Source organism: Diabrotica virgifera, chromosome 1 (genome assembly GCF_917563875.1).
Source record: "Diabrotica virgifera virgifera chromosome 1, PGI_DIABVI_V3a".
NCBI classification, from domain to species: domain Eukaryota; kingdom Metazoa; phylum Arthropoda; class Insecta; order Coleoptera; family Chrysomelidae; genus Diabrotica; species Diabrotica virgifera.
The window spans coordinates 132,188,139-132,215,457 of record NC_065443.1 but is presented as its reverse complement, the minus strand read 5'-3'; the positions used below and the strand labels follow the sequence as shown (position 1 = coordinate 132,215,457).

At 32.7% G+C, this 27,319-nt stretch overlaps 1 protein-coding gene across 2 annotated transcripts in view; it reads left to right on the top strand.

Moving 5' to 3' along the window:
- Positions 1-27,319, top strand: part of LOC114327024 (zinc finger protein 845) — an 88,061-nt gene that overhangs the window by 45,845 nt on the left and 14,897 nt on the right. Inside the window, exon 7 of one of the 2 annotated variants that reach the window (XM_028275520.2) lies at positions 5,511-5,931. The exons of the other annotated variant lie outside the window; for it this stretch is intronic. Coding sequence (XP_028131321.1) covers positions 5,511-5,900 — 390 coding nt within the window. The 3' untranslated portion in view covers positions 5,901-5,931. The remainder of the gene's footprint in view (positions 1-5,510; positions 5,932-27,319) is intronic. 2 annotated transcript variants of the gene reach the window in all.

Here is a 27,319-nt window from a genome sequence, read left to right as displayed (position 1 = left end):
ACTTCAAATTATCATTATGATGTGTGTTTATAATAAGTATTGAGTTTTATTTACTATCCTTGATCTTTGGGAACCGCGTGAATATTATTTTGCAGATATTAAAACGTGAAAGAATAATGGCAAATGGCACCAACAAAAAGCAATGTTTGGTTTCATTTTAATGAACTAAGAACAAACTCGCTGCAATTTTTGCTCCAAAGTTTTAAAAAGATCAGAAAATACCGAGTGTCCACTTATATTTTCCCCCATTTTAACTACCTATAACTTCTAAACGGCTCAAGATAGAAATATGCGGTTTTCGCTGAAATGTAATATTTTAGTAAAAGTTTTGTCTGAATGGATTGAATTGTTTATATCGCTTTTAAGTACGAAAACAAAAATGGCGGATTTTTGAAAAAAAAACGTTGTTGACTTTTTTTTAATGGAAGACCCAGTATATTTTTTTGTAAATGGAAAGAAAGGTCATTTACCTATCCAGCGATATAAAGTTTTTTAAAATCGGTTGTCAAATCACTGAGTAATTAATTTTTAAAATGAGAGGTGCAACATGGATATCACAATCACATACCTAAATAACATAACTAAGCAAATTGATATTATGTTATGTGATTTCCACATTGCATCTCTCATTTTAAAAATTAATTGCTCAGTAATTTGACAACCGATTTTAAAATTTTTTATATCGTTGGATAGGTAAATGACCGTTTTTTGAAGTTTTATATCGCTTTTAAATAAAAATGGCGGATTTTTGAAAAAAAAACTTTGTTGACTTTTTTTATTAAAACACCCAGTATATTTTTTTTGTAACTTGAAAAAATGGTCATTTTCCTATCCAGAGATATAAAAAATTTTAAAATCGGTTGTCAAATGTGGAAATCGCATAACATAATATCAATTTGCTTAGTATTGTATTTAGGTATGTGATATCCACGTTGCACCTCTCATTTTAAAAATTAATTACTCAGTGATTTGGCAACCGATTTTGAAAGACTTTATATCGCTGGATAGGTGAATGACATTTCTTTCAGTATACAAAAAAGATATACTGGGTGTTCCATTTAAAAAAAGGCAACAACGTTTTTTTCAAAAATCCGCCATTTTTGTTTTCGTATTTGAAAGCGATATAAAAAATTCAATCCATTCAGACAAAACTTTTACTAAAATAAAACATTTCAGCGAAAACCTCATATTTTTATCTTGAGCCGTTTAGAAGTTATAGGCAGTTAAAATGGGGGAAAATATAAGTGGACACCCGGTATTTCCAATTTACACGCCTATTAAAAATAAAAACATGGTGGAGTTTTTTTTAATCAAGTAAAAGAAAGAAAAAACGAGAATACGAACAAGAGTGAAGACAATGAATCTAAGATTAAGATTTACTAAATAAATCTACTTTAAAATGTACATACATATAAATATTATGTCTGAATTGTCAATATTAATGGATTTTTTTACCAAGCATCAAAAACAAAATTTGATTAAATTATTAAAGTTTTGTATTTTGATAGTGATTTCCAAGTTGGAAATTGAAACGTCAAATACGTTTAATTTAAAACTTAAATTGTGGCTTGATCCCATGTCACAAGAAAAAAACACCCAACGTCTACGTCCATGCAGATAAGGACACCTGTTGACGAGTAAAATATTTCTTGGATTCTCACCCTTCCTTGGACGTAAATATATAGACCATCGAAGTATTGATAAGGTTACCAATGATTCACAGTGTTCAAGGAATTTGTTCAACTTAGTCGCTCGTAAATATGACCCATAGACCGGAGGTATATTGTTACCGGGGCAAATTTTATGAAATCATCTTCCTTTTTCCCTTATGCACATTGGCAAGGCATACCCAATAAAAATGCCCCCGGTATAAATTTAGTTTTAAAATTTAACATTGTTGCCGATAGTTCTCAGCTCAATTTGTAGATGAGTCGCCTTCAATTAAAAATGGTTGGACTAATTCAGATTTTGTATCGTAAAAACGAAATACACAGCTCGATCGATTATCATGATTTTCATTGTAAACAACCCTAAACCTGAGATTAATTATTATTAGTAACATTACATACATGTATTCGGCTACCCAATATATTTATGTAATAAGTTCGTCATCTATTGCTCACTTGTACCTTTTATAATTTGAACCCATCGTGGCGCTGTATATTTTATAATAATTAGCACCCTATGTGGAGCTTACCTTTTATAGCATTTATTTTTTTAGAATCCTGAGAAAACTAATAAGTATTTTTGAAAAATTTAAACGCAGAATGAAAGATTACATCATTACCGAGAGTGAAAGGCCCTGAAAACTTCTACAATGTGTATTCTAATAAGTTATAGTGGTGGTATCAGAAACCAGATAGATTATATCCTTATCAATAAGAGATGCCGTAACTCCATCAAATCGGCAAAACATATCAAGGAACAGATGTGTCAACAGATCACAATCCCGTAATCATAAAATTCGAATCCATTTAAAGAAAATAAAAAACCAACAAAAGGCAGAACAAATAAGCACTTTGCTAAAACACCCGAATATAAAAGAAGAACTAACGTCGAAAATTAACGAGGAGTTAAGCAAAAAAATGCTCATTAAAAATGAGTATTCCAACGAAAAATGGGAAACATTTAAGAACCCATTAATGAGGACAATTAAAGAAACGCTGAGTAATCACAAAATCGATGAAGCTAAGACTCCATGGATGACAGACGAGATCCGGCAACTAATGGACAAAATAAGATTACACAAAAATGTAAACGAATACAAAACCACACACAAAGAGATCAGAATAAAAATACGGGCAGCTGAAGAGAAGTCGTACAACGATAAATGTTCAGAAAGAAGAACTACAGAGAAATCATATAGTTTTGAATTGAACAAAAAAATTTAAGAATTAGCAGGTATAAGACGATCCAACAATAGTAACACCCTGGTTGATACGAATGGTAAAATAATGTTTGATATCAAAGACAAACTAAACAGATGGAGAGAATACGTTCAAGAATTGTTTGAGGACGACAGGACACAACAAGATAGTATGATCTATTGCGAGGAATATGGTATAGATCCAAATATAACTAAGGTTTGTAGCTAGAACTATCTCAAAAAACTTCAGCTACTTAAGAAATATTCGTAACTTGAATATATTAGATTTAAGCCACAAATATCGGTGTACTAAAAAACCTCCCATATACCTTGAAAGCTACAGGAAATTGACAATGTATGAAGACCAAATGTACAAAATAAAATACCACCAATTTACAAATATACTCCCTTTTCCAGGGTAATGGAAACATATTAAATGGATTCAAATCTTCCAGGCAGTATTATCAACAAAATAATTAAAGACAGGTGGCCTATGTTTCAATATATTTTTACTGACGGCTCCAAAATTCAAAATAAAACGGGTTGTGCAATATATCACTGGAATTCTGAATACAAAGAATCATTTCGACTGCCTAATGAAGCTTCAATATATACTGCTGAATTATCAGCTTTAGTACTTGCGTTAAAATATATATAGCCTCTATTGGTATGGATAGTTATATCATTTTCACCGATTGTAGAAGCGTTGTGGACAAACTCACTTCTATTGGATCAACAAAAACCTAAATCACATTGAGATAGAAATTAAGAGTCTATATTATGATATTACATCCTCGGGCGCGGGCGGTTTAATGATTATTTGTTGGGTTAGAGGACATTCTGGAATATTAGGAAATGAAGAAGTCGACAAATTAGCAAATCTGCAGTTTTAAGCACACATAACATAAACAACGTACTCCTACCAGTAACCGATATAGATAATATCAGTAAAAATAATTGCAAACAAAATTGGCAACGTTTATACAACCAAAGTCCAAAGGGATTAAATTTTAGAAATTGCCAACCACTAATTCCCAATGAGAGATGGTTTGAACATGAGACAAATAGGTTATTTATAAAAACAATAAATAGAATAAGATCAAATCACGGACTAACCCCAGCATACAAACACAGCATAAGTATTCTTTTTCTCATGATCATCTTTCAGTGCGTCACAGTTTTTCGATTTCTTTCTAACGCAATTAATTGTATGTGACAGAAAAAAAGGCACGTCGGTGATTACTTTGGTAATTATTCTAGTTTGGTGGTTATTCTAGTTGTCGATAGATGGCGCCATAATAAAAAAAATATTTTTTTAATTAGATAATAATATTACAAATATAATCTGTATAATTTATAAGACTATACAAATCAAAGAAAATACCATTTTATAAATGCAAGAAACACATTTGATTTGTTTTTATTCCAAATTGAAAATAAAATGTGACAACTGTCAGATTTAACTAAAATGTCATGTTAGAATAAATGTCATAAATGTGGATTATCACGGACTTACCCTTTTTCCTATCATTTGTTTCGCACTGAAAAATGCTCATGAAAAGGACAATATCAATGATAACCCATATTGCGACTGTGGTGGAATTGGAGATCTACAGCACCTCATATTGGAGTGTTAATATTAAAATAATGTATGAAAAGTTAGTTGATCTAAATTGTCCATTACCTATTAATTTAAATGAAATTATTTTTTCAAACAATAAGCAGACGTTAAATTGTCTGTACGAATATGTAACGTCCAGTAAATTTAGATTTTAAATAGGCTTAGGTAATAAAATTAAAAATTGTAAATATGTCACACAAAATTGAAAATTGAAAATTTTGTGGACGTATAGAAAACACACGTTTTCAGTGTTTTATTGTTAGATAAATTGAAAAAAAATGTACCCACGAATATATTACAACAACATTACATTTTCTCGAGAATGGGCGGGCATGATGACGTAATCGATGATTTTTATTAAATGATAATAGGATTCGTGTGATATCTCACTCGAAAGTTTATTCAATGCTCTATTCACTAATATAAACATTTATATAATTATTTATAAAGGGTGCCCAAAAAAAAATTTTTGAATTAAATTAATTGACACAAAAGTAAGAATGTATGTAATTTATTCATTGTCAAATAATATTTACATCTCCATACCAGTCAGAATTGTACTACACGTAATTTGCTGTGTAAAGAAAGAAAAAGTAGGGATAGCCGTGAAATATTTGCGCCTACACTCTTAAGCCCAATTTATCTTACGAAGGGACGTAGATGGCACGTGCCGTAGAACAATAGACGGCGCACGTCACCGGTGTCGCCCCGTTCCGTTGTACTGCTGATTAATAAATATGCAAGAAGATATGTAACCAAATATGAAAAATGAACATTTTCACTCCCAGCAAAAACAAAATTTGTTTAATTTATTAATATTTTATATTTTGATAACGGTTTGCGAAGGGAGAATCGAAAGGTCAAATAAACTCAATTTAAAAGTAAACTTGTGCTTATTTTCAACTAAAATAGTAAATTGCAGTAAGATGCGACAAGAAAATAGCTTCAGTACAATATCAAAATGAATTTGTATTAGCATGTGATTAATTGTTCTGATCTTTATTAATTAATTAATACTTTTAGGCCAGGCATTTTCAAGAAAAGCCGGAAAAGAAACACTATGTGTGTGAAATATGTGCAAAAGTTTATACTTTTAAACCTGCTTTAATACAACATCTGTATTGCGCCCATCAGCAAGGTGACTTGAAGGTCTACATGTGTTATTCATGCAAATATAAAAGTTCCAACAGAACCAAATTCATTGCACATACGAAAGTGCATATAAAACAGGAGTTCTTATATTGCGCCAATTGCGAATATAAAACTATTAGAAAAATTAATCTGATGCAGCATATGGTTAAACATGCGGATTCATCGAAAATGCAATTGCACAAGTGCAAATTGTGTTCTTTTAAGACAAAACGACCTCATACCCTAAGAAATCATGTTAAATATACTCACGGTACATTTTAACAATTAAATAAACATAGATTGAATATGCTGAGTAAGTATAAAGAAAGAAAACATTTTGCCAATATAATTGTTGTGTAATAATTCTTCATGATTAATCATTTTATCAATGCATATAGTCCAGAGAAATAAGATTTTTCTCGTGACACATCCCCCTCCAGGCCGAAACCAAAATTTTTGAGTAGTATGGACATCTGTATTAATAACCTTTATGTTTCCTGCAGCAGATTTTGATGATATACATAGTTATAAACAAATGAAGATCAAAAAACGGTAAATTTTCGCTTTTTTCGTTTATAACCAAAAAGTTAAGCATTTTTAATAAATTTGAAAGTAAGAAACTCATAAATCGTCTAAAAAATTTCAATATGGCGTTCGCTGAATATGTCTATCCTTATTGGTTGCTTAGAAAATTGCCAAATAAATTATAAATTTTGAGTTTTTATAAAAATTCATAACTTATGTAAAAATTAACTTAAAACCTTCTTATTACGCGAATTTCTGAGATTTCTGGTGCTTAAATTATATTTTAAATTTCAAAGCAATTGGTCAAATAGCTTAAAAGATATTTAATTTATTTATCCCAAATTCATTTTTTTTGCAACACTACAAGTCAGAAAATTATGAGGTTACAGTAAGACTTCTGACAGTTTATGGAAGAAGAACATTCATACTATTGACTTAATTAAAAAAAAAATGACAAAAAGTAATTTTAAAGAGTGTAAAATTATTTTGCAAAAACACGTCGATTTTTTGCTTACTTATAAACAATTAGAATAACTTTTTAACCGTTACCCGTAGAAAAATTATTTTTTAATATTTGGAAAGACTGAATTTTTATACATATTTAGAAAGAATTTCAATTGTCCTAGGAAAATTAGGGACGAAGTTAGCCCCCCCTCTTTTTTAATTCACATGTTTTTGCAAAATAATTTTGCAGTATTTAGAATTATTTTTTGTCATTTTTTTTAATTAAATTAATAGTATAAATTTTCTTCTTTCATAAACTATTCAAAGTATTTGTGTAACTTCATCATTTTCTGACTTATAGCGTTGCAAAAAAAAATTAATTTGAAATAAACAAATTAAATACCTTTTAAACTATTTGACCAATTGTTTTGAAATTTAGGGTATGATTTAAGCACCAGAAGTCTCAGCATTCCGTGTAATAAGAACGTTCTAAGTTAATTTTTACATAAGTTATGAATATTTATAAAAACTCAAAATTTATGATTTATTTTGCAATTTTCTAAGCAACCAATAAGGATAGACATATTCAGCGAACGCCATATTGAAGTTTTTTATACGATTTATGAGTTTCTTACTCTCAAATTTGTTTAAAACGCTTATCTTTTTGATAATAGACGAAAAAAGCGAAAATTTACGGTTTTTTGATCTTCATTTGTTTATAACTATGTATATCATCAAAATCGACTGCAGGAAACATATAGGTTATTATTATAGATGTCCATGCTACTCAAAAAATTTGGTTTCGGCCTGGAGGGGGTTGTGTCACCAACAGGATATTTTTTTTTCCTTATTTCTCTGAACTAATATGCCACAGTAGTGTGACGTGTGGCGGCTAAGGAAAAATCCCGAAACCGTCGATTTTTATTTTTAAATACGATTGTTTGCCATATATTGCATACTAGTGACGCCGTCATCTGGGCGTGATGACCTAATCGATGATTTTTTTTTAATGGGAATAGGAGTCGTATGCTAGCTCATTTGAAAGGTTATTTAATTCTCTAATTTACTATTCTATTTGGGAAATAAGTCACAATTTAAATTGAAAAATGATTTTATTGACGTTTCCACTTCGGAGGTCGTTGTCGAAATACAAAATATTAATAAATTAAACAAATTTTGTTGCTGGGTAACAAATTCTTCTAATAATTTAAATCTGACTCATTCATATTGGCAATTCAGACATATACATTTAAAAGTAGAAGACTTTAAAAAAATGATATTGCCAATATTTATAAGTTGCATTCCTGGGACGACTTTATGATAGATCATTCGATTACATGAAATCAACTTTAACTTAATTAGAATAGTGAACTACATAAATGCCACAAAGAGATAGCTTCAATAGGGATGTTCACAAAAAATTAAAAAGTCATTTCAAACATGTAAAACGATTAAGAAACACCCTAGGAATAATTGTCCAAAATTTCAACAAAATTGAAAAATCCTTTCTATAAAAAATCTTTATTAGAAATCTAGCATTATTTTAAATTTCAAGAACGCTTCTCTATTGGCCTGACGTCACTAGTTGCATACCCCAAGCGCGCGCCATTCTCATAGTGTTACTGTTTACCTGTTTGACGTTTCAGGTCATTTTATTTTGTTCTCTTCTTGTTTTATCAGGGTTAAAGTGGAGTTTTATAGTGAATTTGTTTAGTTTAAAGTAGATAGACTGTTTGTAAGGACATATTTTGGGTTTTACAAAAATAAACAAATAAAATGGAAGAAGGTTTTCAGAAAGCCGATTCGTATAAACTACCGACTGTAGTGTAGATGTAACAGTGGTGTATGATTTATTGGCATCTTGTAAAAAAATAAATCTACCACAGCTTTACTGAGTGTATATTCCATATAATTTTCCATGTCTTCTTTAAGCTAAAAAAATAAATGCTTAATACTCCACAAAAAAAATAGAGAAAGTTGTATGCATGCATTGTACGCATGCATATTGTATACATACATTGGCTGATTATTACTTTACCTTGGTTAGGTGTATTAAAAATATTGTTATTTTTCTTCATGTGGCTTGTCCGTTGTGGACGTTGGCTATCATCATGGCAATTTTAATTTCATTTGAGGCGTTTCTGAATAACTCGATCGATTTTTGTCCAAATCATTGGCGTAAGTTTTTAAGTCATGAGTGTCTTTTCTTCCGGGTCCGCGTTTGCTATCTATTTTACCTTGCGTTATCAGTTGGAGTATACGATATTTATCATGCCTCATGATATGACCGAAATATTTAAGATTTCGTTTCTTAATTGTAAAAGAGATTTCTTTTTGTTTTCCCATTCGACGCAATACCTGTACGTTGGTGTGGGTCGCCCAGTATATTTTGAGGATACGTGGGTACACCCACATCTCGAATGCCTCTAGCTTTTTCATTAATGTTTCCAATATTGTCCAGGCCTCTGCGCCATATAGCAAGACCGGAAATAATAACATTTTAGCAGCCGCATTTTTAGTGGGAGAGATATTATGTCGCAATGGGTGAAAATATTTCTCATGCATGTTGTTAAATGTTGCTATGTCCTTTTCAACTCTAGATCTTATTTCGGTTGTTTCGTATTTCGAGTTGACAACTGTTCCAAGGTAAAAAATATTTTTGAACTTGGGTATTATACATTTTCATTTCAACCAATCTTTTCACTAAATTATTAATGATTTTAATATAATATAAAGTCATACCTACATCCACATGTAGTTATTTCAAGGTTTACTTTTACTGTATGTATTATTAAAATCCCGTTTTTAGGAATATCCCAGTTTAAGGAATACAAATTTGAGGTCCCGATACTTTTTCATTTACTCTTTAAGGGGGTAGGTGCAAAATCTTGGTCCAATGCTATTTAAATTCATTCATTTTTTTCGAATCCTGAGAAAACTAATAAGTATTTTTGAAAAATGTAAATGCAGAAAGAACAATTACATTATTACCAAGGGCCGAAAGTCTCTGGAAAACTTCTATAATGTTTATTTTATTAAGTTAGTTATTTTAAGTTCTAGCTGCAACAAACCATTTCTTTTTCTGTTTTAAATTGGCTGGAACGGTAATAAAAATCTTGTCAGAACTGTTTTTTGATGTATTTACACACCCAGGAACAAAACACCACTTATTTGGCTTTATTTGTATAATTAAATACGTAAAAAACGGCGCACATTCAAATACACTGAGTAAATAAGTATACAAAACTAGCCGTCGATCAAATACGTTACGACTGCTGACGTCACAGACCGTAGCCTCGCTGCAGGGTACCGTTTTTCTAGCCTCCAAGGAAATCAACATTATGAACTCATTTATCTTAAAAAATATACATTTTTAAACAGTTTTATGATTGTTACGTTTTTATATACCTTGTAATCTATTGAATTTAACTATATTTAAAAATTAGTGAACATCCCTATTCTCTATAATACCGGGTGTACACTTATATTTTCCCCCATTTTAACTGCCTATAACTTCTAAACGGCTTAAAGATAGAAAAATGCGGTTTTCGCTGAAATGTTTTATTTTAGTAAAAGTTTTGTCTGAATGTATTGAATTTTTTATATCACTTTCAAATACGAAAAAAAAATGGCGGATTTTTGGAAAAAAACGTTGTTGACTTTTTTTAATGGAACACCCAGTATGTTTTTTTGTAAATTGAAAGAAAGGTCATTCACCTATCCAGCCATATAAAGTTTTTCAAAATCGGTGGATAAATCATTGAGTAATTAATTTTTAAAATGAGCGGTGCAACGTGGATATCACATACCTAAATAACATAACTAAGCAAAATGATATTATGTTATGTGATTTCCACATTGTATCTCTCATTTTAAAAATTATTTGCTCAGTCATTTGACAACCGATTTTAAAAAAATTTATATCGCTGGATAGGTAAATGACCGTTTTTTCAAACTACAAAAAAATATACTGGGCGTTTCAATAAAAAAGTCAACAACGTTTTTTTTTCAAAAACCCGCCATTTTTCATTTAAAAGCGATATAAAAAATGGTCATTTACCTAAAAACTTGAAAAAACGGTCATTTACCATCCAACAATATAAAAATTTTTAAAATCGGTTGTCAAATGACTGAGCAATTAATTTTTAAAATGAGAGATGCAATGTGGAAATCACATAACATAATATCAATTTGCTTAGTTATGCTATTTAGGTATGTGAAATCCACGTTGCACCTCTCATTTTAAAAATTAATTACTCAGTGAATTGACAACCGATTTTGAAAAACTTTATATATCTGGATAGGTGAATGTCCTTTCTTTCAATTTACAAAAAATATACTGGGTGTTCCATTAAAAAAAGTCAACAACGTTTTTTCAAAAATCCGCCATTTTTCTTTTCGTATTTGAAAGCGATATAATAAATTCAATCCATTCAGACAAAACTTTTACTAAAATAAAACATTTCAGCGAAAACCGCATATTTCTATCTTGAGCCGTTTAGAAGTTATAGGCAGTTAAAATGGTGGAAAATATAAGTGGACATCCGGTATTGTAATGTAAACATTAACATAATTATTTTTACAGGATGTCCGAAAAAAAACTTTTTTGTAATTACATTCATCGGCACAAAACAGAAGAACGTATGTATGTAATTTATTTAATTCCAAATATATTTTACTGCTGTCAGAGAACAGAAAAAAGTATTTATTTCACAAATAAACATTGCTTTTCGCTTAAATTAAATGTTCAAACTGCCAAGAGGCAGGTGTTAGCTTGAACATTAAATTTAAATGAAAAGTAATGTTTATTTGTAAAATAAACATGTTTCTGTTCTCTGGTAGCAATAAAGTTTATTTTGAATTAAATAAATTACACATATTCTTCTTTTTATGTGAATTAATTTAATTTAAAAAAAAATTTTAATTTAAAATTAATTGTGTTAATGTTTGTATTGCTGAACAGAAAATTGAATAACCTTTCAAATAAGCTAGCACTCGACCCCTATGCTCATTAAAAAAATAATATATTACGTCATCACACACCGATGGATGACGTCACTAGTATGGTATATGTGCCAAAAACTCATAATTTTAAAATAAAAATCGACCTGTTTCAAGATTTTTCCTTGTAGTCGCCAGCTTACGAAATACCGAATTTATTCCAAAACATTTGCACCATACTGTATAATATACATACAGTGTGTTCAATTTGTATTGGGAGGGGGACGAATTTTCATGCAAAATTCATGCCCTCAAATGTAATCCCGTACTGCCCCGCGCAACCCTCAGTTTTTTTAAATAACAAGTGTGGTCGAGTGCCCCTTATTATAAAGGTAATTTTTTTCTCTCTACACGACACTGAATTTTTTTTTAATTTACGGAATAATTTTTAAAATAATTTTGGAATTAGCTAATTTATTGGTTGAACATCAGTAATAACAAAAAACATAAAATTTCATCAAATTAACCAATTAAATGAACTATTTTAAATGGGAAATAAGCCACAATTTTACCAAAAAAATGAATTTATTAACGTTTCGACGCCCAAGTCGGGTGTGGTTGTATATATATGTCGTTGATAGTATCACGAGGTTTTTTTTCCTGGTTTTCCCTCGTGATTTACTATGGAATCTCTAGCGCGAGAATTTTACTGCCATCGTTGCATTTGTTGTCTTTTTAAAGACAGATCACATGCTATGATTTTTTGTGGCGGATATTATTGAGTTGGGGTTGATTTCATGTAATGGAATGAACTATCTTTTAGTAAAGTCGTCCCAGGAACGCAACTCATCAATATTGGCAATATCATTTTAAAGTCTTCTACTTTAAAATGTATAATACATGCCTGAATTGCCGATATAAATGAGTCAGATTAAATAAATTATTAGAAGAATTTTTTACTAAGCAACAACATTTTTGTTTATTTAGTATTATTTTGTATTTTGACAACGACACCCGACTTGGGCGTCGAAACGTTAATAAATTCATTTTTTTTTGGTAAAATTATGGCTTATTTCCCAGCATAAAACATACAGCCCTGTGGAAAATCTTAAGACTAAATAGATTACCTCCAAAGATCATTGGAATAATCAAAATGATGTATCAGCAAACAACATGTCAGGTATTGCATAAAGGGCAAATGACAGATAAAATACCAATTGAAGTAGATTTAAAACAAGGTTGCATACTGTCACCTTTGCTCTTCAATATATGTCTTAATCATATACTGGAAAAAACAATTGAAAGAAAAAATGGGATCCCTTGGAACTACCTTCAGAACAAGAAACTAGCAGATATGGAATATGCAGATGATATCTGTTTCATAGCGAACACAATAGATGATATGAAGAGCATGTTAAGGAAGCTAGAGGTGAAATCGGCAGAAGTGGGTCTTAAAATCAACACGAACAAGACAGTAGAGATGAGAATAGGAGTAACTAACTGTGACAAACTATACATCAACCAACAAGAAATAAAACTGGTTCAAGAATTTTGCTACCTAGGCAGTATAATCAGTGCAAAAGGTGGAGCTCAATCAGATATTAAACAAAGAATACGAACAGCACAACAAGCCTTTGGAAACCTCGCAAATATATGGAGATCAACACAGATCAGCCAAAATACTAAAATAAGGCTATTTAATAGTAACGTGAAAACTGTGCTACTTTATGGGAGTGAAACATGGGCAATAACTGACGGAAATGTAAATAAAATCCAAGTTTTTGTAAATAGATGTCTACGTAAAATTCTAAAGGTATACTGGCCCAATATCATAACAAATGTAGCACAATGGAAAAAAACCAAACAAGAACCCATCAGAACAACAATAAAGAGGAAAAGATGGAACTGGCTGGGACACACACTGAGGAAAGAAAATGCAGACATAACAAAACAGGCACTCAAATGGAATGCAGTAGGACGAAGAAGCAGAGGACGCCCGACCAAAACATGGAGGAGTACCGTTGAAGAAGACCACAAAAGTATGAAGAAAACCTGGGGAGAAATAGCAACCATGGCCAGAAATAGAGGAGAATGGAGAAGCTTCGTGGATGCCCTATGTTCCTTCACGGAGTAACAGGATTGGATATACAGTCGAACCCGCTTATTGGAATAGCCTTCGTGCCAAGCAAAAATATTCTTATAACCGGGATATTCTAATAACCGATCATTGGTGGCTGGCCGTAATAAGTGTAGCGAATATACGTAATAATAGTACATACTATGTTAATATGTACATGTATATGGTTTTAGGTCTTTTTATGTCAATAATACAATGGCGTAACGTATTTATTAAAAAACCAAATTACATTATTATATTATGTTGATGCATACAGTAATTAATATGAAATGTATGCAATATATAGATTATGTAAATATTTTCGTATTAAAATACATAATATACTTAATAAGAAAATTACTTATTTAGTCTTGAAAAATAATCGGTAATTGTAGCTTGTTTTCTTGTTACATAAAATACTAGTCACTTTTGTTGCTCTGAATTTTAAAAATTAGAAAAATTTACAATGGTTTGGCCACCCCGAAAACGTTTTATAATTTTACAGGGTATTAGGATGGGCGAACTGTTTCTTAAAAATTGTATTACAGTCAATCTTGGCTAAAAATTTAAATTTTTAGGAATTTCAAAATTATAGGTAAAAATTTATTCGTTGACCTGAAATATTATTCTACTAAACGGTATTGTCTTATGAATACGTATGCCAATAAACGGATAAATTTATTAAGGAGTAAATGGAAGCGTTTCTGGACCTCGAATTTATATTCCATAAACCAGGATATTCCTATAACCGGTACTCTAATAAGCGGGTTCGACTGTATATATATATATATATATATATATATATATATATATATATATATATATATATATATATGAAAGGAAACGGCAATTGCATTTTATTTCACTTCGACCACCACCGATATTCTACACGACGTGTTTCGAGCTCATGTCAAGCTCTCGTCAGGAACATCTAGGTGGATGGTCGAGGTGTAAGAAAATGCTTTTGGCCTTTCTGGTAATAATAAAATAACCAGACTTCAGTACACTTGGTACGACATCTATATTAATTAAACGAAAAGATTTCTCTGGTATACAGAAGAAATCTTTTCCGTAGCGGATCTTTTCGTTTAATTAATATATATATATATATATATATATATATATATATATATATATATATATATATATATAATAAAAGGCACTCACTTTGAAGCACCAGTCTTTCATTGCTTCCTCAGTACCAGGGTTTTCCCAGCTGTTATCTCAGTACTTTTTTATATATATATATATATATATATATATATATATATATATATATATATTGATACATGTATCCATGTGACTTCCAAAGTAGATTCTCGTAATACGTTGTTACTTCATATATACCGTTATGACTTCCGATTTCGGAAGTCACAACGTTTTGCCTATATTTTTACGAATTTGGCTACTAGATGGGATCAGAAGGCTTATATTAAAAATTTCGCTGGAAGTCATATCGTATCTAACATACTCATAAGATCAGATTTTAGTTCGACGGTATATCACCAGCGCTAGTGTCGCTCCCGTGCTACTATACAGGTTATGTACACAACGCGTAGCGTCTTCCGTATACCACACCGCTCGGTGTGACTTCCGTTTTTTGGCAACCCTGTGTAACGGTTTCCAGACATTTATCTGTTGTAGATTCGCGGTCCTAATCGTACTTAGTGTTTTGTGTGCCTTTTGTTTTTAAACATGAATAATAGCAGATCTGCTTTACTTTTAAAGTTAGCCTTAAATGAAGGTACAATAAGTGATTATATATCTCTATAATTATATATTTTCTGTACTTATTTCAATCTATAATATTTACTTACCTATTTACTTATATAAATTCATTTTTCTCGTGTTTTTGTTTACTTCCTTTTTTACAATGAACTTCTAATTTAATCTACACTCACCGGCACGAAAAACGGGCACCCTAAAAAAATGGGTAATTTTTGATGTCTCGTATCTCCCAAACCTTTGGTCCGATTTAAGTAATGTTTTTAATATGTTATAGCCTTATTATTTAACAATATAGCTATGATAACATTGTTGATAGACAGGTAAATTTTCATTGTATACCGGGTGTACCAATCAAACTGGGTTTTTTTCTCAATTTTCACAACACCCTGTGGAATATTCTAGCCTTTATAAAATATTTAAATTAAAGCCTAACTATAGCTCCAGGTTTTATTAACATTCTGTTTTTTTATTCATTCGCTTACGTTGGATAATAAAAAAGTTAAGGACTTTAACAACTAGCCATGTTCTTTATCGATACAGGTGTTTCTAAATATAAGTGCGACAAATTTTAAGGGGTAATTTCTGCATGAAAAAATAATGATCGTTTGGCAAAATAATTTTATATTTGCAAGCATTTGCGGACATAGCTTTATCAAGTAAACGATCATTATTTTTTCATGCAGAATTACCCCTTAAAGTTTGTCGCACTTATTTAGAAACACCATGTATTGATAAAGAACATGTTTAATTGTTAAAGTCCCTAACTTTTTTATTATCCAACATAAGCGAATGAATAACAAACAGAACATTAAGAAAACCTGGGGCTATAGTTGGGTTTTAATTTCAATATTGTATAAAGGCTAGAATATTCCACAGAGTGTTGTGAAAATTGAAAAAAAAAAAACCAGTTTGATTGGTACGCCCAGTATACAATGATAATTTACCTGTCTAGAAACAATATTATTACAGCGATATAGTTAAAGAATAAGGCTATAACATATTAAAGAAATACTTAAATCGGAGAATAGGTTTAGGAGATACGAGCCATCAAAAATGACCCATTTTTTGGGGTGCCCGTTTTTCGTGCCGGTGAATGTATCTATTAAATAATCTAAATTATTTTTAAAAATCTTATTAAAAGCTTAAATACAAGAAATGTAGGTAAATGTTCTCATTTAACGAAATTTCCGAAAATTGTGTATTTTTTTGACCCAAGTAGGCTGAAAAATTGATTTTATAGTTATTGTTATTTCGAAAGTAATAAAACGTGTAAAAATTACAAAAAAATTGAATGTACAATTACAATTGAATGGAATTAAATACACGATAAAATGAATCAAGAGCGATAAAAAGTTTAAAGTAATAAATTCTAGTAATAATATAAAATACAGTAAACTCTCTCTTAAGGGGGTAGGCGCAAAATCTCTGTCCAATGCTATTTAAATACATTTATTTTTTTCGAATCCTGAGAAAACTAATAAATATTTTTTAAAACATACACCCAGAATGAAAGATAACATTATTACAGGGGACCGAAAGTCCCTTAGAATAAAAAAAAGTTTCTTTTGAATGAAATATTCGAAATTAAAAATCACACTAACTTTTCTCTTGTTTTTTCATCCCATTATCTTTATTAAAATAAACATATATTAGGTATATAAGTTATTAAAATAAACATTATATAAGTTTTCAGGGACTTTCTGCCCTCGGTAATAATGTAAGCTTCCATTCTGCGATTAAATTTTTCAAAAATACTTATTAGTTTTCTCAGAATTCGAAAAAAATTAATGCATTTAATTAGCACTGGACTAAAATTTTGCGCCTATCCCCAACGAGCACCTCCTCTATACGGACGGTATTTAAAACAAAATTCATTTGCCGATATACTGAGCCTGTACTCTTCCGGACAATCCCTTAAAATGATGTGTACCTAAATGAAAAAAAAAATACATAGATATTTTTTCCAAATATTTTAGAATACAAAACTACAATATTTATATTTTATTATTTCAAATTAACACAGAGATGACAACGAATGATATTTGATAACTCTTTACCTTATCAGCAGTAGGTAATAAAAATCTGGTTCTAGTGTGGGATCCGTCATTAAAATATTTTGTGTGTCGGTCATTAAAAGAAATGTGACACCATAACGCGTTGCTCTAATAATACTTTAACATTGATATTATGTTGTGACTAAAAATGTTAACGGAATGTCTGCTTGGCAAAAGAAAACATCGGCACAAAATCAGTTTTCTTCTTTGATATGTTACCTATGTGTATGCCAAATTTCATGTCAATCTTAAGTGGTTTTTTAAAATTTATGGGTTTTGCAATATTTTACCGTCAGCGAACGGACTAATAGAAGAGGATCCGATATAAGGCCGATCTGCATCGATCTATTTAATGGATAACAATAATTATTGGATATGTAATTTAGTATGTTAACAATTATAAAAAACAAGGGGTGCATGATCTAATTTTCTTCTGACTATAATCAATTAATAATTAATAAATGACTTTTATCTACTCTATGTCATATTATAATATATAAATTTTTAGTTTGTGAAAACTGTCATTATAGATAGCAGTGCTTTAAAGTAAGCATGAAGTAACAATGTATTTTAAATGGGATTTACTTTTTCTCACTGTTTTTGACACACTTTCGTATAATTAAATATTCTTTCTTAACTTTCGCGTTTCATGGTGATGACATCTTCTTTTTCTTCAAGTGCCATCTCCGCGAAGGAGGTCGGCAATCATCATAGCTATTCGGACCTTGGAGACGGCTGCTCTGAAAAGTTCGTTTGATGTACATCCGTACCATTCTCTCAGGTTGCGCAACCACGATATTCTGCGTCTCCCTATGCTTCTTTTTCCTTGAATCTTTCCCTGCATAATGAGTTGGAGCAAGTTGTATCTCTCTCCACGTGTAATATGTCCGAGATATTCCAATTTTCTGGTTTTAATTGTATTTAAGACTTCCAGTTCTTTATTCACCTTTCTCAGAACCTCTTTGTTTGTGACGTGTTCTGTCCATGATATTTTTAGAATTCTTCTATATACCCACATCTCGAATGATTCCAGTTTTTCCATTGATGCCGCATTCAAGGTCCAAGCTTCCATTCCGTAAAACAGAGTCGAGAAAACGTAGCACCTAGCCAACCTTATTCTTAGCTCTAACCTTAGATCTCTTGTGCAGAGCACAAGAGAGGTGATGACATAATGAGCAATAAATTACAAAAAAAAAATTTGACAGTTTTGTGGTTTGAAAGAAATTAGAATTTTTATATGTCACAGTTCTAAGAATTGTAGAATAGAAATGAATTCCAGTGACGAAGAGTTACAGTATTTTTATTTGTTTATCGTAGATAAAATATTGTATGAAATTGTGCGTGAAGTACTTTTTGCGAACTTACGCGATGTATAGCACTCACTCCGTTTCATAAATAACTATTTTCATATATTAAAAAAAAAATGTTTCGACCCGGGTAGATATTATTCCAGATTTTCAGATTTGGGCACAGAGTTGGATTGTTGGGGCATATATGGAGAGCAGGTAGCGCAACAACTATAAACTCAATTTTACAATGGAGACCCGGAGTTAGAAGGAGACGCGGAGGAACTAGAATAAATGGTTACAGGAATTAAAGGAAGATTTATATAGGGCAGGAATTAGAGACTAGTAGAAAAACAAAAGAGGATAGAAAGAAATGGAGAAGCATAGTCAATAGTATCGAGTAGCAGATTGGGAAAAATCTGCTCGAAAAAGATGGATCTAGATAGCTTTTTAGCGGGTAATCCCCACCTGGAGGGTTTAGCCATTTAATTTTTTATTACATATTATTATTGGTACATCAAAAATTAAAAGGACGGTGCCTGTAATAAAATCTAAAATATTAAAATTTTCTATAAGTTCAAATTTATTTATTAACATTTTTGATATAATTTTCATAAATAAATGACTTACTATTAACACTTTTTTAATTAATTCCAATAAATCCATTTTACAGCAATAATAATATATTAGTATTTTTGTTAAAATAAATATCAATCATATTATCATAAATAACACAGGTTTACAAAAAAAACTAAATTTCGGACAATTTGACGAAACCATATGACAAGGGGGTTTTTGGAGTGGCTGATCACAAATCCGGGGTCTGCTCACCTCTATCGCGTCAGGTAAAGGTCATTTCAAGGTCAAATCAAGATAAATCGACAGTCGCTCTGAAAAAGTATATTAGGGGGTTCTTGGGGTCGCTGAAGATTAATCCGGAGTCCGCTGACCTCTATCTCGTCTAGTTCAACGTCATTTTAAGGTCAAATCAACATAAATTGACACAATTGCTCTGAAAGTATAGGGAGTTTTGGGGTCGCTGATCATGAAAACTGCGGTCCGTTGAGCTCTACTACGTCATGTAAAGGTCATTTCAAGTTCAAATCAGGAGGAGTTAACAAAATTGATTTGACCTTGAAATGGCCTTTACCTGACGTGGTTGAGCTCAACGGGCCCCAGTTTTGTGATCAGGGACCCCAAAAACACCCTAATATACTTTTTCACAGCGATTGTGTTGATTTATCTTGATTTGACCTCGAAATGACCTTCAGCTACACGTGATAGAGGTCAGCGGATCCGGGATTCGTTATAAGCGACCCCAAAACCCTCCTAATATACTTTTTCAGAGCGACTGTCGATTTATCTTGATTTGTCCTTGAAATATCCTTTACCTGACGTGATAGAGGTTAGCGAACCCCGGATTCGTAACCAGCGACCCCAAAAACCCCCCTAGTCATATGGTTTCGTCAAATAGTCCGAAATGTATTTTTTTGTAAACCTGTATAATCAAAAGAATATCAATATTTTAATTTAAATAGACAACTTTAAAACACAGACAACTGTATTCACAGTAAAAGTTTCAAAAGATCACACATTACGCTCAAAATAGGAGGTAAATCCTTTCCCCTCAATAGGTAGACCCATTTTATAAGCCCCCCTTTTACCAAATACACAATTTTTAAAAAATAATTCCTAGTAGAAAAGGTGGAAGTCGGACAGCCTCTTCTGTATACCGGAAGTCACAACTTAACGTGCATCAATATATATATATATATATATATATATATATATATATATATATATATATATATATATATATATATATATATATATATATAACAAAATATGCACAAGATGGAATGCACCATAGACACGTGTTTCTGACTTATTAGTCGTCATCAGTATGATATAGCTAAACAGGAGCAATGCAACCAATTTGTGGCTGTAATGTTAGAAGACCCTCAGGATTCGAGAGCAACAACTAACAAATCCACGGAGGAAGCTACAGCTACCTGAGGCAAGGAATGCCAAACGTTTAGAACGTTTTAAACAATCAAACAAGGAGAGGTTAGCGCGAGTTAATAGATATCGGCATGGCTCGCAATAAGTATGAAAAACAAAATATGCACAAGATGGAATGCAACCATAGACACGTGTTTCTGACTTATTAGTCGTCATCAGTATGATATAGCTAAACAGGAGCAATGCAACCAATTTGTGGCTGTAATGTTAGAAGACCCTCAGGATTCGAGAGCAACAACTAACAAATCCACGGAGGAAGCTACAGCTACCTGAGGCAAGGAATGCCAAACGTTTAGAACGTTTTAAACAATCAAACAAGGAGAGGTTAGCGCGAGTTAATAGATATCGGCATGGCTCGCAATAAGTATGAAAAACAAAATATGCACAAGATGGAATGCAACCATAGACACGTGTTTCTGACTTATTAGTCGTCATCAGTATGATATAGCTAAACAGGAGCAATGCAACCAATTTGTGGCTGTAATGTTAGAAGACCCTCAGGATTCGAGAGCAACAACTAACAAATCCACGGAGGAAGCTACAGCTACCTGAGGCAAGGAATGCCAAACGTTTAGAACGTTTTAAACAATCAAACAAGGAGAGGTTAGCGCGAGTTAATAGATATCGGCATGGCTCGCAATAAGTATGAAAAACAAAATATGCACAAGATGGAATGCAACCATAGACACGTGTTTCTGACTTATTAGTCGTCATCAGTATGATATAGCTAAACAGGAGCAATGCAACCAATTTGTGGCTGTAATGTTAGAAGACCCTCAGGATTCGAGAGCAACAACTAACAAATCCACGGAGGAAGCTACAGCTACCTGAGGCAAGGAATGCCAAACGTTTAGAACGTTTTAAACAATCAAACAAGGAGAGGTTAGCGCGAGTTAATAGATATCGGCATGGCTCGCAATAAGTATGAAAAACAAAATATGCACAAGATGGAATGCAACCATAGACACGTGTTTCTGACTTATTGGTCGTCATCAGTATGATATAGCTAAACAGGAGCAATGCAACCAATTTGTGGCTGTAATGTTAGAAGACCCTCAGGATTCGAGAGCAACAACTAACAAATCCACGGAGGAAGCTACAGCTACCTGAGGCAAGGAATGCCAAACGTTTAGAACGTTTTAAACAATCAAACAAGGAGAGGTTAGCGCGAGTTAATAGATATCGGCATGGCTCGCAATAAGTATAAAAAACAAAATATGCACAAGATGGAATGCAACCATAGACACGTGTTTCTGACTTATTAGTCGTCATCAGTATGATATAGCGAGCCATGCCGATATCTATTAACTCGCGCTAACCTCTCCTTGTTTGATTGTTTAAAACGTTCTAAACGTTTGGCATTCCTTGCCTCAGGTAGCTGTAGCTTCCTCCGTGGATTTGTTAGTTGTTGCTCTCGAATCCTGAGGGTCTTCTAACATTACAGCCACAAATTGGTTGCATTGCTCCTGTTTAGCTATATCATACTGATGACGACTAATAAGTCAGAAACACGTGTCTATGGTTGCATTCCATCTTGTGCATATTTTGTTTTTCATACTTATTGCGAGCCATGCCGATATCTATTAACTCGCGCTAACCTCTCCTTGTTTGATTGTTTAAAACGTTCTAAACGTTTGGCATTCCTTGCCTCAGGTAGCTGTAGCTTCCTCCGTGGATTTGTTAGTTGTTGCTCTCGAATCCTGAGGGTCTTCTAACATTACAGCCACAAATTGGTTGCATTGCTCCTGTTTAGCTATATCATACTGATGACGACTAATAAGTCAGAAACACGTGTCTATGGTTGCATTCCATCTTGTGCATATTTTGTTTTTCATACTTATTGCGAGCCATGCCGATATCTATTAACTCGCGCTAACCTCTCCTTGTTTGATTGTTTAAAACGTTCTAAACGTTTGGCATTCCTTGCCTCAGGTAGCTGTAGCTTCCTCCGTGGATTTGTTAGTTGTTGCTCTCGAATCCTGAGGGTCTTCTAACATTACAGCCACAAATTGGTTGCATTGCTCCTGTTTAGCTATATCATACTGATGACGACTAATAAGTCAGAAACACGTGTCTATGGTTGCATTCCATCTTGTGCATATTTTGTTTTTCATACTTATTGCGAGCCATGCCGATATCTATTAACTCGCGCTAACCTCTCCTTGTTATATATATATATATATATATATATATATATATATATATATATATATATATATATATATATATATATATATATATTTTGTACAAATATTTTCGACCGTACTATGTTATAGTTGTGAAATTTGCTGAAACTTCAAACCACTATATATATTGTATTTTGACAACGACACCCGACTTGGGCGTCGAAACGTTAATAAATTAATTTTTTTTTTGGTAAAATTGTGGCTTATTTCCCATTTAAAATAGTTCATTATAAAAATGCCACAAGGAAATAGCTTCAGAACAAAACCAATTAAATGTTCGAAATGACCTCCATATAATAATACAGTGTATTTTCAAAGACTCTTCCTACATTTGCAAATCAATCCGGTGGTAATCGGTATTCTGTCACAATTCTTTGTCGCAACTCTGCAAGATCTGCAGGTGGAATGGCGTATATTTTTGATTTTAGGTATCCGTATCCCAAAAAAATCCAAAGGCGGAAGATCCGGTGATCGGGCCGACCACTCTATTCGATCCCTTCTGCCAATCCAACGCCCTGGAAAACGTAGATTCAAAATCTAGTGGCCGGCCGGATCACCGGGTTTTCCGCCTTTGGATTTTTTTTTTGGATACCTAAAATCAAAAATATACGTCACTTCGCCTGCATATACTGCAGAGTTACGACAAAGGAATTGTGGCAGAATGCCGATTATGACGATTATTGACACCGAATTGATTTGCAAATGTACGAAGAGTCTTTAAAAATAGACTGTATTATTGTATGGAGGTCAAAGGAGGTCATTTCGAACATTTAATTGATTAATTTGATGAAATTTTATGTTTTTTGTTATTACTGATCAATTATACCAATCATCATCATTCTCTTTGCCTTATCCCTATGCGGGGTCGGCTTCCCTAATTGCATTTCTCCACACATTTCTATCCTGGGTCATATCAATATTAATCCAATTTACCAACATGTCCTGCCTAATCGTCTCCCCCCACGTCTTTTTTGGTCTTCCTCTCCTACTCCTTCCAGGAATCTGCAATTCAGCTACTCTTCGTATTGGATGATTAACGTCTCGACGTTGAACATGACCAAACCATCTCAACCTATGCTCTCTCATTTTGGCATCAATTGGTGCCTCACCTAGACTTCCCCTAATATACTCATTTTTAATTTTATCCTTTCTTGTCACTCCACTCATCCATCTAAGCATTCTCATCTCTTTCGTTGTTCCTCTTTCTTTTTCACTGCCCAACATTCAGTTCCGTACATCATAGCCGGTCTTATGGCTGTTTTATAGAATTTTCCTTTCAGCTTCATTGGAACTTTTCTGTCACACAACACACCACTCGCTTCCTTCCACTTCATCCATCCAGCATTCCAGCCCTAATTCTACCGCATGCATCTCCATCTATTTCTCCATTACTCTGTAATACCGATCCCAGGTAGTTTAAAACTATCGCTTTTTACAATCAGTTCACCATCCAAAGATACCATTTTATTTGTAATAACTCCATCTTTAAATGGACATTCCAAATACTCTGTCTTTGTCCTACTAAGTTTTAAACCTTTTTCCTCCAGAGCTCGTGTCCACTGTTCCAGTTTTTGTTCTAAGTCTCTTTCACTATTTCCTACTACCACGACATCATCAGCATACATTAAGCACCATGGAATGTTACCCTGTAGTTTCGCTGTTATCTGGTCCAAAACTAATGAGAATAAATACGGACTAAGCACCGAGCCTTGGTGCAATCCTACTTTCACATGAAATTTATCAGTCTCTCCCACACCTGTCCTAACACTAGTCGTTACTCCCTCATACATATCCCTCACAATCTTTACATATGCACCAGGGACTCCTTTCTTATTGAGTGCCCACCACAGAATCTCTCGAGGAACTTTATCATATGCTTTCTCAAGATCAATGAATACCATATGAGCGTTTGTTTCTTTACTCCTGTATTTTTCCATCAACTGCCTTATAACGAAAATTGCGTCTGTTGTTGATCTGCCCTGCATAAAGCCAAATTGATTCTCGGATATGTCGGTCTCTTCACGTATCCGTCTATCAATTACTCTCTCCCATATTTTCATGGTGTGGCTAAGCAGTTTTATAGCCCTGTAGTTTGTACACTGCTGTATATCTCCCTTGTTTTTGTAGAGAGGTACTAGTATACTGCTTCTCCATTCATCTGGCATTTGTCCAACTTCCATAATTATATTAAATAAACCTGCTAGCCACCTTGTTCCTGTCTCTCCCAATGCTTTCCATACTTCCCCAGGAATGTCATCTGGTCCTACCGCTTTTCCTTTCTTAATTTTTTGAAACGCTTGAGCCACTTCCTCGATTGTTATTTTGGTGACCACTGCTGCTACTGTCTCCGTTGACTCTACAGGCTGTCTGTCAAATTCTTCATTTAATAAGCTGTCAAAGTACTTTCTCCATCTCTTTTTGACATCCTTTTCGTGAACTAGTATTTTTTTATTTTCATCTCGGATACATCTAATCTGATTAAAATCTTTTGCTTTCTTTGCTCTCTGTTTGGCTATTTTATATATCTTCGTTTCGCCTTCCCTGGTATCAAGTTGATCGTATAGGTTTGAATACGCTTCTACTTTAGCTTTTGCTACTGCTACTTTCGCGACCATATAGTTTTGAAACTCTGTGTTGGATCTGGTTTCTTGCCACTTTTTATATAATTTTCCCTTCCCTTTTATTTTTCCTTGAACTTCGTTTGACCACCACCAAGTCTCTTTATCCTCAAACTTTTTTACTGGCGTTTTCCCCGGTATTTCAATAGTTTCTCTAATACTACTGGCCATTTTTCTCCAAATTGTAGTAGGGTTTCCTTTCATGTTCCAACATATTTTCTCTACTATTCTTTCCCTGAATAGACCTTTCTCATCTTTTAGCATCCACCACTTGATTTTTTGTGGTCCTCTCCGATATTTTGGTTTAGTTTCACTTTTTACTTCGATGTCCAGAACAAGCAGCTTATGTTGTTAGCTTACTGTCTCACTAACTATTACCTTGCAGTCCTTGCATTCACGTATGTGTTCTTTCCTTATCATGAAGTAGTCTATTTGGGATTGATGTTGTCCACTTTTGTAACAAATAAGTTGAGTTTCTCTCTTTTTAAAGAATGTGTTAACAATCGCCATATGTAGTGCTGTTGTTAATTCAAGCAAATCATCTTCAGCTTCATTTGTAGTTCCAAAGCCTAATCCCCCATGTATTGCTTCGTATCCTGCCTTGGCTTGGCCCACATGTGCATTGAAATCACCTCCTATTTTACTGATAAATTATACCAATAAATTAGTTAAATCCAAAATTATCTTCAAAGTTATTCCGTACATTTAAAAAAATACAGTGTCGTGTAGAGAAAAAAATACCTTTCAAATGATGTGCTACTCCACCACACTTGCTATATTAAAAAAACTAGCGGTTGATGCGGGACAGTAGGGGGTTACATGTGAGGGCGTGAATTTTGCATGAAAATTCGTCCCCCTCCAAATACAAATTGAAGTGTTTTTTTTTAATTTTTAAGAAATTCTTACTTTCTGAGTTTCCGGGGGGGGGGGGGGGTCAAATTTTCGTTGGAACAGAGTGTACAGGGTGTCCCAAATTGGTATGTTTTGCAGTGTATACCGAAAACTAGAGGAGAGAAAAGTAGTTAAGATGTCATGACTTCTTTTTTCGTTAAAGTAACGATTGCCCAATCAAACCATCAATAGCTCCTCACATTATCGAGATACTGGACAATTATTGAAAAATATCGAAAACGACAGGGTTACAGATCTTTTTTATTAAGAAAAATTTTTAAAAACTTTATAGGAATTTTTGATAGATATATTATGGATGGATTTAGTGGCGTACAAAAAACTTTTTTTAGGGGGCTTGCTAAGGAAATGTAAATCATACTTATGTTTTTTTTAAATGGGACACCCTGTATATTTTGACATTTTTCGTTTACCTTTTTAGTTCTCTTTAATCTGATATGACATATCATATATCTATTTTCAGTTGTTGGAGCTACCGTTCAAATAAATTGTTTATATGTAGTTAACGTCAGGTTAGTTACCCAACGTATTTAAAACTCTCGCTTCATTATTTTTTTCATACTGACGCCGTGGTTTTACGAAACATCCATACTGTAATAAATTTGACTTTTAAAAATTCTCTTGTCTGGTTGCCTTCTTTCTGGATATTGTTGAAAATATAATTCAGGTGCAGAAATAACATTCTTTTGACATTCAATATATGCTAAATGCATATCGTATTTAACATAATTTTCAAAATTCATGTTTTTGTTGACAGTACTTTAGGTGGCAATATTAATTCTGACAAATAACACAGATGACACATGTTTTGTTTTATTTTCCATGCCAACATTACCAAAGCCTACTTGATGAAATGAACATTCTTATAAGTT